General features: G+C 36.6%; 1 protein-coding gene across 2 annotated transcripts in view; it reads right to left on the bottom strand.

Annotated features, from left to right (window-relative positions):
• The window catches only part of EPC2 (enhancer of polycomb homolog 2), a 121,742-nt gene that overhangs the window by 36,821 nt on the left and 68,257 nt on the right, over nt 1-16,664 (bottom strand). For both annotated transcript variants that reach the window (XM_049616146.1, XM_049616145.1), the window contains exon 3: nt 2,664-2,809. In XM_049616146.1, the coding sequence (XP_049472103.1) occupies nt 2,664-2,809 (146 nt within the window). The remainder of the gene's footprint in view (nt 1-2,663; nt 2,810-16,664) is intronic.

Below are 16,664 nucleotides of genomic sequence, written 5' to 3' on the forward strand. Positions count from 1 at the left end.
ACAGGTGGAAAAAGAAGAGTGAGAATTAGAAATTTAGGGACTGAAGGGATTAAAAAAACCCCACATCATTGTGAGTTTTGGGAGTCACTGGAGAGATGAGGAATACAGTACAGGATCATGTGGAGTTAAGAGAGTAAGTCAGAAAAGCTAAACTTGAGAGGTCTGGGGACTATCTAGGTGGAGAAGCCAACAGGCAACATGAAAAGAGAAAAAAGAAAGTCCTGGAGCTTGAGAAGGAAGTCAAGGGTAAAGATATATGTATTATTACCCTCAGAAAAATGCTTGCTAAGGTGATATTATCCCAAAATACATAAGGTAAGAATATCAAGAACAGAATTTCAAGAAACCCTGATGTTTGCAGAAATTAATGAAAAGGACTCAGTAGAAGACAATTAGAAGGAATGGTCAAAGAAAATAATTTAAAAAATCAGAAGAGAATGAAGTATATTCAAAAGAGCAAAGGTGAGGTGTTTCAAGAAATAAAGAGCTCAATTAAAATAAATGAATGAGGACTGAAATTAATCACAGCATTTGGCAACAGGAATTTTCAATAATGACTTCATTGCAGTAGTCTCCACAGAATGATGGGAGCAGAAGCTTTGTCTCAGTCTATCTTTTATGTCTTTTCTGTCAACCTAATAAATATTGCTTTAACCACAAACTTGATTCCTTGCCTTGAGATCTGCTACTATGTTAGCTGCCAAAAAGGAAAAATAAAGAAATCCGTGAATCCATAGTTCAGGTACCTGGAATGAGAAGAGTCTTTGGTATCTTTAATCCTTAGTTCTAATAACAGGGCCATTATCTTGTCCCTAAGGCAAACTTCTACCTTTGTCTACACTGCCAAAAGCAGGTGCTACTATGCTCTGAGCCTACCCAATTTTAGGGCTTTGAAGCTTGTCACTGAACAAAAAGAACTAAAAAAGGATAGTGTTGATTGTATGTGGACAGTTAAGTGTATTACTGTTCACGTGTGTTTTGTTTATCCTGCCCCACTTAGATGAGAAACTCCCCAAGGGCAGAACTTCTGTCACCTCCCTTGTTCACCTAAGCACTAAGTAATTACTGACTGAAATGAAAGAAAGCAAATTACAGAACAGAGCATTGAAGGCTTCTGAGGATATAACTTCAGCCACCAAGAGTAATTTTTGAGTAATCATGAAAAATAGCAGATATACCAAAATAAAGACTGAACCTAAGATTGCTAGAAGTTTGCATATAAAGAAGAAAAATGAACCTATACCTGATGCCAGTAATCAAAATCTTAGAAAAACTGTGAGCACTAATAAGAATATTTTCAATATTCAATTTGATAATTAAAACAAATTTCCAATAAAAAAAGATGGTCTTTCAAAAAACCAACTAAGTTGAATTTTACAACATTCGGTTTCCAATGTACTTTTTTTGATTGCACATCAAATATTACTTTCCATCCAAATGGGGGGAAAAGACTGGAAGAAAGGCTAAATATGCAGCAGGCATTTCACAATGGAAAAGTTTTGAAAAATGTTCTGAATAGCTGGTAATGCCTTAAGGATTTAAAGGACTTTAGTTGGGAGGTAAAGGAAAATAATGAATTTGTAATGGGTAAACTACTGAAAAGTGTTAACAGTCTACTATAAAATGTTTACTTTTATCTCTAACTTCTTACTACATTAATAACAATTAATATATTAATACACCACACAGATACACCAAGCAATTATTTTTTAAAACAATTTATTTTTAAAATCTAATTACAACAATCTATACATGCTCATTATAGTAAATTTGGAAAACAGAAACAGAATAAAGAACATAATAATCACCAATAATCCTATCACTTAAATAGAACCAATAGTGGTATTTTGCTGGATTTTCTTGATCTTTTATTCAATGTGCACATATAAATGTAAACACTTTAAATGAATCTCAGAGTTTTGCACTTAAACAATTCTGTATCCTTTTTTGAAATCTAACATTATATAATGAGCAATTTCTGTTAATATTCAAAATAATTATTTTTAATGGCTATGTGATATTTTACCCTACAGACAACTCATAAGTCATTCTGAACATCCTTGTTCAAAAACCTGACATTTTTACCAGTTATTTTTTTTGAGAATGACTCCTAGAGGTAGGATTACTAAATCAAAAGGTACACGCATTTTAAGGTTCCTGACATATGCTGCCTAATTGCTTTCCAAAAAGACCATACCCTTTTAAATTCTCTATACCATATTTAGAATGACCCACTAAAAAAATTATTTCTTTGCGAATAATTTTTTCTTCACTTAAAATTTTAAGTAATATATATGTAAAACTAAAATGATAATGAGTACCTTAATAAATCTGAGCTTAACTAAGCCAGATTTGGTATAAGATATCTGCCTTAAAGACCCAACCAAGCAAATATAGTCCTATGAAAAGAATCGAGAAGGTATTAAATACTATTGCAGCTAGTATTATTTTTATATCCAAACAAGAAGTCAGAATAGTACTATTCATACTCCTATTCAAAGAAATTATGCTGAATTATTCAGTTCAAGGAATACTGTAAACAGAAATTCTAAGATGTCAGGGAAATTTAAAAGGCAATATACTCAGGTCTAAAGAAAATGTAAAATAAAGCTACTAACTGGATTAACTTTAAGACAGGAGACATTTTTACAAGGGTACAGTACCTGATTAGAACTGGCTTTTTCAAGTCTGTCAATCATAATTTCAAATTGCAAAGGCTTAATTTCCATCTTTCTGTTAAGTCTATTTAATAAGGTCTCATCTTCTGAATCCATATCATAATCTGGTTGCTCGTTGTCTAGATTAAAGGCTAGAAAAGAAAAGAAAAATTCTTCAAACTGAGGAGAAATTATGGAGTTACAGTGTGTTTATATTTGACCACAGAATACTACTAAATCACAACGCATTGACCAAAGAGAAGCTCATGAGCAGACATCTAAAAATTGGTTTCAGGGTACACCCAAAACTAATGTAACATACATCGTATGTCAACTATACTCAAATAAAAAAACAAAAACAAAAACAAAAAATTGGTTTCGGAGACTGGAAGCACAGTGTAAGAAAAAATAAAATCTGAATTCATAGATGTGAATTAAAGTTTAACAGAACAGTAAAAGCAGTAACTAAAATTAATCTATTTTAAAAATAGAGGATCACAACAACCTACTGAAGATATCTGCAAGTGACATATTCAATAAAGACTTAGTATCCAAAATATATAAAGAACTTACACAACTTAACACCAAAAAACCAAATAATCCAATTAAAAAATGGGCAGAAGACATGAACTGATGTTTCTCCAAAGAAGACATACAAATGTCCAACAGACAGATGAAAAGATGCTTAACATCAGTCATCATCAGGGAAATACAAATCAAAACCACATGAGAGATCACCACACATCTGTCAGAGTAGCTAAAATAAAAAACCCAAGAAACAACAAGTGTTGGCAAGAATGTGAAGAAAAAGGAACTCTCTTGCACTGTTGGTGGGAATACAAACTGGTGGAGCCACTGTGGCAAACAGTATGGAGATTCCTCGAAAAGTTAAAAACAGAACTACCCTATGATCCAGTAATTGCACTACTGGGTATCTACCCCCAGTACAAAAACACTAATTCAAATACCCCTACATTTATTGCAGCATTATTTACAACAGCCAAGTATGGAAGCAGCCCAAGTGTCCATTGATAGATGAAGAGATAAACAAGATGTGCTATATATATAACAGAATATTATTCAGCCATAAAAAGAACTGAAATCTTGTCATTTGCAACAACATGGATGGAGCTAGACAGTATAATGCTAACTGCAACAAGACAGTCAGAGAGACAAATACCATATGATTTCACTCATATGTAGAATTTAGGAAAAAAAACAAATGAACAAAGGAAAAGGGAAAAGAGAAAGACAAACCAAAAAACAGACCCTTAACTATAGAGAAAAACAGATGGTTACCAGAGGGGAGGTGGTGGGAGATGGGTGTAAGAGGTGAAGGGGATTAATAGTACGCTTATTTGGATGAGCACTGAGTAATATATGGAATTGGTGAGTCACTATATTGTACACCTTAAACTAATAAAGCACTATATGTTAACTATACTGGAATTAAGATTTAAAAAATCAAAAATAGAACATCATGAAATATATGCCAAAATAGTAGCAATTATTAAAAAAAGATGTTATATATTTATCAACATGGTAGTTTGGTAATATAATGAGAAGCTATCTAAGAAAATTAAGAATCTAGAAATAAACTCAAGTGCAAAGTGTATGTATCATAAGAATGGTATTTCAAATCACTGAGGATAAAGGAGATTATTAATAAAAAGGGATTATACATACTAGTTACCTTTTAAAACTTAAGTTAGAATTCTACCTCATTCCTAATACCAATAAATGATGTATTTAACAAAATTTTATAGTAAAAAATAAAATGCGAAAAATGCTAGAAGAAAATGCAAGGGGAAAAATGTTTGGGTAGGTATAAGCTCAGAAGCCATAAAGCGAATTAAATAAATGCAAACACAGCAACAAGATATATTTCACTTATCAGACAGACAAAGATCTAAAACTTGATGGTATGCTATTTTGGAATGAATGGGGGAAGGAAATCTCAAACACCATGAGGAGGAAATTAAAACTGGTATTTAGTTCAATTAAAGACACCTACTCCTGGACTTGGCAATTCTATTTCTAGGAATTTATCGTACAAATATACAAACAGACAAATATACACATACAAGAATATTAGATGTGACACTGTAAGAAGTAAAAAATATAAAAACAAGCAATGTATGTGGGAATACAGAAATACTGTATATAATGGTTTGTACATACATGGAATAGACTGAAGCCCTAAAAATGAATGATAATGATGTATGTATACTGATAGGGAAAGACACCTATCTTAACAAAAAGTGAGAAAAGCTAAGGTACAAAACAGTGTACATGTGCACTTATTTTTAAAAAATATAAATAGAATATATATGTATACATATATACTCTTTTAAGTGCACAGATTATTTTTATATAGTGCACAAAGATACGTTTTTATTTATTTTTTAAATTGTTACATATTTATTTTTGAGAGAGAGAGAGAGAGCGGGAGCAGGGGAGGGGCAGAGAGAAAGAGAGAGAGAGAGAGAGAAGAGAAGAGAAGAGAAGAGAAGAGAAGAGAAGAGAGAGAGAGGAGAGAGAGAGAGAGAGAAAGAGAGAGAGAGAGAGAGAGAGAGAATCCGAAGCAGAGCTTTCAGCACAGAGCCCAACATGGGGCTTGAACTCACCAACCATGAGATCATGACCTGAACCAAAGTCAGATGCCCAACTGATGAGCCACCCAGGTGCCCCAAAGATACGTTTTTAAAAGGGTAAGGAGAGGTGCGCCTGGGTGGCTTAGTCCATTAAGCATCTTGATTTCAGCTCAGGTCATGAGCTCACAGTACATGGGATCGAGCCCCACATTGGGCTCTGCTGCACTGTCAGCACAGAGCTTGCTTGGGATTCATTCTCATTCTCTCTCTCTCTCTCTCTCTCTCTCTCTCTCTCAAAAATTACTTCTGGTTAAAGGTACCTTTCAAAGTCCCTTAGATTACCTTTTACTTGGATATATTCACATGCAAGTATCTGACAGGCATAGTTATATAGTGCAATGAAAATATGAAGAATCCAGAAGTAGTAATACAAGAAAATTTCTCAGAGCTAATAAATAAATGGCAAGAAGTTTTCAGATTAAAAGACTTTACCGACCATGGTACAAAACGAGTGGCATGCAATTCAATGCGGCACATAATGATGGGCTAGCTACTGCCCATTACTTCATGATACTATTATGAATATGAATATTACTACTACATAATATTATGTCTATTATATATTTTGTGTTAAGGGGAAATATGTGCTCCCCACATTTCCACTCAAATCTTCAGGAGGGAAAAGTACAGGAAAAATACTTTCAGCTTCTCCCTACCCCTGTACTTTCTCCTCAGCCAAGGAAGGCGTGACTTAGATGAATTTGCAAGGAGGACCTAATCAGTTCAATATCTTTGAGAGCATAATCTCTTGTGCTTCTTCCTTCTCTTGAAGAGGGGCATTCTAGTCAGCCCTCTACTACATGGTAAGCATAGGGGCCAATTCTCCCTATGCGGAGGCCTGCTTTGTCTCCAACCAGTGCCCAAACAATGGTGGGTAAGCTTGTCTAATTCAGGGGTTAAATATGAGAAAGTCCACTGAGGTCACGTATCTATGTCTTGTCTTCCAACACCATTTTTATTAGTATCCGTGTCTGTTTCTCAATTGGTTCCAAAGTATAAAAGAAAAAAGAATGTTGTTTTTTGTCCTCCTAAGCAAAATTTGCAGGCTACGCTCAACAATTTATAAGTGGCAATGTTTTTGTTTTTTTTTAAATTTTTTTTAATGTTTTATTTATTTTTGAGACAGAGAGAGACAGAGCATGAGCAGGGGAGGGGCAGAGAGAGAGGGAGACACAGAATCCAAAGCAGGCTCCAGGCTCCGAGCTGTCAGCACGGAGCCCGACGCGAGGCTTGAACTCACGAACCATGAGATCATGACCTGAGCTGAAGTTGGACGCTTAACTGACTGAGCCACCCAGGTGCCCCGGCAATGTTTGTTTTGACTTCAGAACATTCTGTCTTCTATACTGCAGTCTCCATCATACAGCCTCTAAGATCATACATATTATCTGTTCAGTTTATTCCACTCACCCTATTCTCTCTGGTTATTTGCATAACTACGATGCAATAGCACATGTGGTGTAAGTACTCTCTAACACACTGAATATAAGTTAAATGAGAGCACTTTAAATTCCCAGCCTTGTAAAAACATAGTAAAACAAACATGGATAATTTCCCTATCTTAATTCTGTGAATTTAGAACTCTTCACATAAACCTATCCTTGTTATTTATAGATATTAATCACGGTATCTGTCTGTGAACCCTCCTATGCCATGTTTGATACCGTGTGACATTCCATTCCACAGGGTTAGAGGAACTGACCCTAAACACCTAACCCATTGGTAACCAGTGACCTATGAAATAGAACAGGGTTTAAAGCTTTTGTAACAGAAATGTGAACATAAAGACTGATTCTGGTTAAATAAGGCAGAACGAACACAAATATGTGTCCAAAAATTCCAAAATAAAAGCAGAGCAATGTTTGTTTGTTTTTTTTTCTTCCAATGGCATTTATCTTCAGAGGTGATGAGAACAAGGAGGTAAGAATTATCAATCAAATTTTCAGACTTACAAAAGCTACAGCTTAGCAGACAAGAGAACACTGAGATATAAAACAGTCAGGGCAGGGCAGTGGGGGAGGCAGGTAGAGAGAAAACAACTTGAAGCAGGAAAACTCCCCCTATCCATCTAAAGACTTATTAAGAGTTGAGATCAATGGTTACTCTCTGAAAGAAGGGGTAAAACACTTCTGAAAATAGGAAAATTAGTTAAAAATCTTTATATGGAGAATTAGATCCTTCTCTTGTCCAGTGTAGCTAACCAAATAGTTTTTCTCCCAAATGGTAGAAGCCTGGCAGATTAATCTGCAAAGGCCGATCCAGAGAGCCTGTGGGCTCTGGAGCACCAGGCATATACCGAGGGAAAGTAAAAGCCTCCATACCAAATGAGAAAGGGTAAGCAACAGGCTATGTGTTGAATCATGAAATCTGCCAGCACTGCCATCCACTGCCATCTCACCTTGCCATCCCCACCTCCCAACTCAGCTATAAAAACAAAAACAGGGGCGCCTGGGTGGCTTAGTTGATTGAGTGTCCCACTCTTGATTTTGGCTCAGGTCATGATCCCAGGGTCGTGGGATCGAGGCTCATGTTGGACTCTGCTGAGCATGGAGCCTGCTTTGGATTCTCTCCCCCCACCCCGCCCCTCTTCCCTGGTCACACACTCTCTCGCTTTAAAAGAAAAACAAAACAGGAGTGCCTGGGTGGCTTCATTGGCCGACTTCAGCTCAGGTCATGATCTCATGGCTTGTGAGTTCTAGCCCCGTGTCATGCTCTATGCTGACAGCTCGGAGCCTGGATCCTGCTTCAGATCTGTGTCTCCCTCTCTCTCTCTGCCCCTAACCCACTTGCATTCTGTCTCTCTCTCAAAAGTAAATAAATATTTAAAAAATTAAAAAAAAAATAAAAGAAAAACAAAAAGCCAAAAAAAAAAAAAAAGTTAGCCACCACATAAATGATCTTATTCCAATATAACTGGGACAGTCAAGTAATGCAGATATTTGAGAAAAGACAGCAAAACAAATATAATGAAAAAAAGAAACTCCGAGAAAACAATGAGAATGAAGAGAAAGAAAAAAATAACCCTTACAGAGATATTACTGCATTCATGAAAGTAGAAGAGAAACAGGATATTATATAAAAGGAACAGTTAGAGAACAGAAAATTAAAATTTTAAAGTATAATAGCAAAAATAACATCAGCATTCTCAACAACGCTAGATGTTAAAGACAACAGTGTTCAAAATTCCTAAGTGTTCAAGAGTCAAAACAACCTAAAACCCTCTATCCAGCCAAACTATCAATCAAGTATGAGGCTACAATAAAAATACTATCAGACATGCAAGAACCCAAAAAAATGCACCTTCCAAACACCCTTTCTCAGAAAGCCACTGGAAAGTGTGCTCCATTAGAATGGAGTATATCTAAACATAAGAGAAGTCTGGAATCCAGGAAAGAGCGAAGCAAACACATGAGAGAAGCGAAGAAATTCCCAAGATGATGTTGACAGATGACAACCATGTAGTAAGCCTAAGAGCAACCAGTCTAGAATAAAGCAGCAAAATTAATGGTTCCAGGAAAAAATGTCCATGAAAGAAATAAAATTAACAGATTATTTGACTGTTTGAACATATTAAAAGAGTCATACTTCTATGGGAGAACTTGCATTGAATTAATGAAAGGCACATAGAAAAAGAAACAGAAACAGATAAGGAAGTTGTCTCCTTTGAAAATAAAAACCTAAGCAAGAAAGGAAATGTAATCATTAAGTACTTGTTTCAGTTGCTAATATTTGCAGAATACTGTATACACTGAATACTGATTTAATAATGTAATTATAGCCAAAAAAAAGGGGGGGGGCAGGGAAAGTGTGTCGAGTAGGTAAGTAAAAAGAAGAACATTTTAAATAGAGGAGAGAATATATTTTTCTAAAAAGTAGCTATCTCAGGGTGCCTGGGTGGCTCAGTCAGTTGAACATCTAACTTCAGCTCAAGTCATGATCTTGCATGCATGGGTTCGAGCCCTGCATTGGGCTCTGTGCTAACAGCTCAGAGCCTGGAGCCTGCTTTGGATTCTGTGTCTCCCTCTCTCTCTGCCCCTCCCCTCCTCAGGCTCGGTCTCTCTGTCTCTCAAAAAAATAAAATGTTAAAAATAATAAAAATAATAAAAAAAGAGGTGGACATACATTTTAAAAAAAAGCAGTTATCTCTCAGAATGGGATAAAGACTGCCCTTATTAGGGGAAGAAAATCTCAACTAAGCCTATTGATAAGCGTATTAACCTGATAAAAACATGTGATTTAAAAGACCTAAAAACCCAAACCAACCCCCCCCCCCACCAGAGGCAATATGTGTGTTAATGATGGGAACAAGTGAAAAGGTACCATTTATAATATGGGCCATGGAAGACGAAAGCTGTGAGGTAACAGAAATGAGAAGGAAAAAAGCAAAAGAATTCCAGTTCTAGTTTATAAGCATTAAGAATCCTTACAAAAGGCACTTGGGTGGCTCAGTAGGTTAAGTGTCCGACTCTTGATTTCAGCTCAGGTCATGATCTCACGGTTTTTGAGTTTGAGCCCTGCATAGGGTTCAGCTCTGACAGTGCAGAGCCTGCTTGGGATTCTCTCTCTTCCTCCCTCTCTGTTCCTCCTCAACTCGCAATCTCATTCTCTCTCTCAAAATAAATAAACATTAAAAATTTCTTTAAGAATCCTTACACTAATTCCCTTTTTGCTTTAGTTAATCTGAATCGTAATTGCTAACCTTATAATAAAAAGTATCTGTTTAATACACTTAATCCTTGGTAAAAAATGTTTCCCCGAGGATTAGTACAACTTATTTTGAGATTTTAGGTTTCAAGCAGAACTTTATTTTTCCTTTGATTTGTTTGTAGTCCTAAACATTTCCAGTTAGTATTCAGTAGCTTAATAAAACCCTAATTCAGTTGTTGCTTGTAAGTACTGTGAATTACAATTACTTGTAACAATGGTTACCCCTGATGCAATTCCTATTATCCTCAAATGAATGCTTCACATACATTTTCTCTAATGTTCACAAAACCCGGGAGAGGATGGTATTGTATCTTCACTGCAAAATAAAATTGAGATTTTAGAGGTGTTTCAGTTAGTTTGCACCTTGTCACACAGAATTTGAACCCAAGTATGTTGGATTCAGAAGTACATGCTACTTTCCCTTTATCACAACTTGCCTGAAAGGAGTGCATTTATATGTGCCCCTAGTCTGTGGGTTGTTCTTACGATTCTTTGCTTGTACAGAAATTTTAAGTTTTAATAGAGTACAATTTATTAACCTTTCCCTTATGGTTTCTCTCTTTGCCTTAAGAATTCTTTAAGTCATAAGGTTATCCTTTTTTTTTTTAAATGTTAATATTTTGTGTTTCATATTTAGTCTTTATTTGGTTGTTCTTCCATATGGATAACCATTGTCCCAGCACTACTTATCAAATATTTTCATTCTTGGGGTGCCTGGGTGGCTCAGTCAGTTGAATGTCAAACTTCAGTTCAGGTCATGATCTCATGGTTTGCTTCTTGAGTTCAAGTCCCACACTGGGCTCGCTGCTGTCAGTGCAGAGCCCACTTTGGATCACTGTCCCCCTTCTCTTCTGCCCCTCCCCTGCTCACACTCTCTCCCTTAAAAATAATAAAAATTTTTCATCCTTTCCCCACTGACTTGGAATGTCTCTCTGATCACACATCAAATTTCCACATATCTGTAGGTGGATATGTTTGTTTCTTAGCCTTTTTTCCTTCCATGGGTCTGCTTACCAGTCACTGAATAAAAGATTAATATCTCAAACCATAGGATTTTAAGAAAGCATTGACTATGAAAGGAAAAAATGAAATTGGGGCAGGGGAGGCAGAAAATGGATAGCAACTAGACTTCTTTGAATATAGCTTCGTTTATAGATATGACTTTTATCTTTATTTTTTTTTAATTTTTTTTTCAATATATGAAATTTATTGTCAAAATGGTTTCCATACAACACCCAGTGCTCATTCCAAAAGATGCCCTCTTCAATGCCCATCACCTACCCTCCTCTCCCTCCCACCCATCAACCCTCAGTTTGTTCTCAGTTTTGAAGAGTCTCTTATGCTTTGGCTCTCTCCCACTCTAACCTCTTTTTTTTTTTTTTTTCCTTCCCCTCCCCCATGGGTTTCTGTTAAGTTTCTCGGGATCCACATAAGAGTGAAAACATATGGCATCTGTCTTTCTCTGTATGGCTTATTTCACTTAGCATCACACTCTCCAGTTCCATCCACGTGGCTACAAAGGGCCATATTTCGTTCTTTCTCATTGCCCTGTGTGTACTCCATTATATACACATTGTACTCCATTGTGTGTATAAACCACAATTTCTTTATCCATTCATCAGTTGATGGACATTTAGGCTCTTTCCATAATTTGGCTATTGTTGAGAGTGCTGCTATAAACATTGGGGTACAAGTGCCCCTATGCATCAGTACCCCTGTACCCTTTGGGTAAATTCCTAGCAGTGCTATTGCTGGGTCATAGGGTAGGTCTATTTTTAATTTTCTGAGGAACCTCCACACTGTTTTCCAGAGCGGCTGCACCAATTTGCATTCCCACCAACAGTGCAAGAGGGTTCCTGTTTCTCCACATCCTCTCCAGCATCTATAGTCTCCTGATTTGTTCATTTTGGCCACTCTGACTGGCGTGAGGTGATATCTGAGTGTGGTTTTGATTTGTATTTCCCTGATGAGGAGCGACGTTGAGCATCTTTTCATGTGCCTGTTGGCCATCTGGATGTCTTCTTTAGAGAAGTGTCTATTCATGTTTTCTGCCCATTTCTTCACTGGGTTATTTGTTTTTCGGGTGTGGAGTTTGGTGAGCTCTTTATAGATTTTGGATACTAGCCCTTTGTCCGATATGTCATTTGCAAATATCTTTTCCCATTCCGTTGGTTGCCTTTTAGTTTTGTTGGTTGTTTCCTTTGCTGTGCAGAAGCTTTTTATCTTCACAAGGTCCCAGTAATTCATTTTTGCTTTTAATTCCCTTGCCTTTGGGGATGTGTCGAGTAAGAGACTGCTACTAGATATGACTTTTAGAACCAGTTTTACATAATATGAAACAAAATAAAATCTTGGAACAAAATCCTTAAGAACAAAATTAAATGGAACAAACAAAGCCAACTGTCATTTGGGTTCTATTACAAGTATCTTTAAAATATAGTAAAATGAAATTTCTAGTGGGAAATACTCTTAAGACCAAAAGCAAAAATGAACCAACCTACAAACCAAAAAAACTTCAAACTTTTTGATAATTATATTATTGGTACACGTGTTGGCATTATTATTCTGAGACTATTGTGGTGCAAGGTGGGATAAAACAAGGTAATTATATGGCCACCCTTGAGAACTGATAGATGTGAAGGTTTTAAGTTTGTAAAATTAAAACCCTGTAGTCTTGATTTAAGTAAGAAATATTAGTAAAAAACTGATATGTATTTTACCTTTCAAATTGTAAAAGTACGTATTTCCCTGTGAGGTCCACTAAAAAGTCTTAGAGAAGCTGGCCAACCCAGTAGCAGTGAACATCCCTAGTGTCCAGATTGTAGTCTCCAACCAGAATATGCCACTAAAAAGAACATAAACTCCCTGGAGAAATGGATGCTTTCAGATCTGAGCCAGGAAATACAAAAGGTGAGCCTATAACATCTTAGTTTTCTTGCTTTTGGGTACGGTACAGCCATGTCAAAAGGACTTAAAAGCTAACCTGAATGTTTTTTCCTACAGGCCAGAAATGGATGAATATGAGTATCAATAAGGATAATAATGCAATGAATTAAATCCTAATAAAAATATATGTAAGTTCATGATCCATAATGACTCTAGTAACAATAAACATCCTCACAGTCACTTTTAGAAGGTACTAAGAAACAAACCTCCATCAGGAAGTTCAGAATTTTTGGTTCTCTCCTTTTGTTTTTAGGATCTAGAGAATGAGACCCCACCCCCAAACCCCATCCTCAGCTACCAGCACTTGGATAGGGTTGTACATGCAGTGGAGTCCATATAGGCTGGAGGCATCATGAGGGGTTAAGGGTGGTGAATGGTGCCCCATCCGTCCCTGGACTTCAGTGTAAAGTGACTCCTTCCAGGATGGGGGGAAGGAGGTGGCATTCCAGAGGCAACACAGTGGAGAGGAGACCTGGAATGTGATTTTCTTCATTGTTTGAGCTTCTGGTGGCAAGCAAAGACTGGCCACGGGTCTGACTCGGGCCTCTCCTTGTACCTGCAAGTACTATGGACAAGCTGTTCTGCTGTGGAAGCCCATGCCAGGGCCTGGGAACTGCTTTATCCCAAAATATTTATGAGCATGGGGCCTGTGCCAAAGACCGTTTTTCCTAAATGACTCTGACTGTAGAGGGAGATGCTCATTTTGGTGCCTCTGCAACCCAACTACAGTCTATTTTTGCTTTTCTTTTTCTTTTTTTTCCCATATTGTATAATTTTATTTATGTGAAATGTTCAAAAAAGACATATAGAGAAAAAGATTAGTGTTTGCGTAAGGCTGGGGGTGGGAAAAGGAAGTGACTCTCAATGGGCATGAGCTTTCTTTTCAGGGTGATGGAAATTACAAAAGGAGGTGTGGCGGCGGGGGGACCCAGGAAATCAGGATGCAATGAGTCAGGTTAGCAAGAAGGTAAGAAACTCTAATCTAGATTCACAGGGAGAGGATGAAGAGACACAGTTTTCAGTTTGGCCAATCACACTGAAATAGCATCATCAGAAAAGTTCTCACAAGTGAGTGTGTTCTGCCTTTTGAAAATAAATCTAGACATTCTGTTTCCCTCCATTTATATAATCTGTCAATTTATTTGTGAACTCAGATCAATTCACAAAAGACTTGTGCCCACTTGAAAAGGGAATAGTGATTAGAGATCTGGGCCAGTGAGTCCTGTGTTTACTTCTTTTTCTTTCAACACCTTTGTCAGGATATCATCTATATACCATATAATTCACATGTCTTTAAGTGAATAATGTATTAACAAAGCATTTAGTGTATTATATCACCATTATACTACATCAGTCTAATTGTAACGTCTCTCCTTCTGTGACAGTGGCAACCATTAATGATCACTGCTTTGATCCATTAACTCCTCAGGGGTTGCAAAACAGTGACACTCTATCCTTCCTTCTTGTTTTGCTTTAGCTGGAATACTTCTATACAGAGAAACATCCCCACTTCAACCACTTAGGGAGCCTGAGATACAGTTCATTAGAAAAAGGCAAGATAAATGCTCAATTTCCAATTATATTAAGAAAATGCTGTTTTTCTTGTAAGGAGTGGTGTGAGAATGGTATTATGTTTATATTTTTAAATTCCCAGATGAAATGACATTGGATTGGCTATATAAAATCATGGGGTGGGGGAAAAATGGTCGTAGAAGAACAATATTACAATGTTGAGTGATGAGTTCAAGGCAGTTCAATGTACGACTTTTTCTACTTATTCATCTTTTTAAAGTTTATTTATTTATTTTGAGAGAGAGAGAGAGAGAGAGAGAGAGAGAGAACGAACGAACTGCCTGTGAGTGGAGGAGGGGCAGAGAGAGAGAGAGAATCCCAAACAGGCTCTGCACTGATAGTGCAGAGCCTGATGTAGGACTTAACTCACGAACCGTGAGATCATGACCTGAGCAGATCCAAGAGTCACTGAATGAGCCACCCAGATGCCCCTATTCTTTCTACTTTTGAAGATGTAACTTTTCTATAATAAAAGCTTCTTAAAATATAAATATCTAGGGGCATCTCAGGTTAAATGTCCAACTTCGGCTCAGGTCATGATCTCACGGTTCATGACTTTGAGCCTTGCGTCAGGCTCTGTGCTGACAGCTCAGAGCCCGGAACCTGCTTCAGATTCTGTCTCCCTCTCTCTCAGCCTCTTCCCCACTCACATACCATTTCTCTCCCGGTTTCTCTCTCTTTCTCTCAAAAATACACAAACATTAAAAAAAATAAATAAATAAAAGATAAATACCTAAAATATATAAAGAATCTCTAAAAAAGAATCAGTAAATGGTCCCAAAGATATGAAGAGGTAATTTACATAGCAAAATGCTTAACGTCACTATAATTGGGAAAAGGCAAATTTAAATCAGCAAATACCATTTCATATCCATCAGACTGGGAAAAATTATAAAGCTTAACAATAACAAGTGCTGGTAAAATTATGAAAAACAAGAACTCTTTGCACTTCTCGTAAAAATACAGACTAGTATAACCAGTTTGGAGAGCGATTTTGCAATATCTAGTAAAGTTAAACATGCACATTCTAAAAGACCCAGCAATTCCACTTTACAGGTCTATATCCCACAGATGTACTCACAAATGTGGACAAAACAAGTACAAGGCTGTTCACTGCTACATTACTCACAAGAGCAAAACATTAGAAAAAAAAAAAAAAAACCCTAAATGTTCAATAGAACAGAGAAATAGATATATTTACACAAAATTATATTTATAAAATGAAAACTTATGTTGACACAAAACATGCACATGAATGTTCATAAGCATCTTTATTCATAATAGCCAAAAATTGGAAACAATAATCCAAATGTCCTTCAACAGAAGGGTTAAACAAACTGTGGAACATCCACATGATGGAATTATATTCAGCAATACATAGGATCAAACTAAGGATACATGCAACACTTGGATTAATCTCAAGGGAATTATGTTGAATGGAAAAAAAAAAAAAAAGCCAATTCCAAAGGGTAAGTACTATAGATTCCATTTATTTATTTATTTATTTATTTATTTGCGTTCATTTATTTTTGAGACAGAGAGAGACAGAGCATGAACAGGGGAGGAGCAGAGAGAGAGGGAGACACAGAATCTGAAACAGGCTCCAGGCTCTGAGCTGTTAGCACAGAGCCCGACGTGGGGCTCGAACTCACGGACCGCGAGATCGTGACCTGAGCCGAAATCGGTCGCTTAACCGACTGAGCCACCCAGGTGCCCCTATAGATTCCATTTATATAACATTCTTGAAATGATAAAACTACAGACATGGAAAACACATTAGTATCAGTAAAACAAGGTCAATAAATGCATCTATCTCATAAGATTCTTGTCAGGATTAAATAAAATAATTTGTGCATATCATAGGGCCCAGTACAGAGGAACAGTGCTCAATAAAGGTAGGCTGTTACTATTACTCAACTCCATTTATAGATAGATCAAGACTATCCTGTGATTTAGCAGAAGTGATACTAAAGTACAACTTTATAGGTAGGTCTTTTTAGTATCAATGCCCTTAATAATCAGGTATATAGAAACTATAGGGCTTTTAGTTTAAATTCTTTAAAGCAGGCCCAACTATGAATAACTGAAAACAGTAGATTATTGCAAAAAAGGTACTTTTTTCTATTTC

Source organism: Panthera uncia (genome assembly GCF_023721935.1).
Source record: "Panthera uncia isolate 11264 chromosome C1 unlocalized genomic scaffold, Puncia_PCG_1.0 HiC_scaffold_3, whole genome shotgun sequence".
NCBI classification, from domain to species: Eukaryota; Metazoa; Chordata; class Mammalia; order Carnivora; family Felidae; genus Panthera; species Panthera uncia.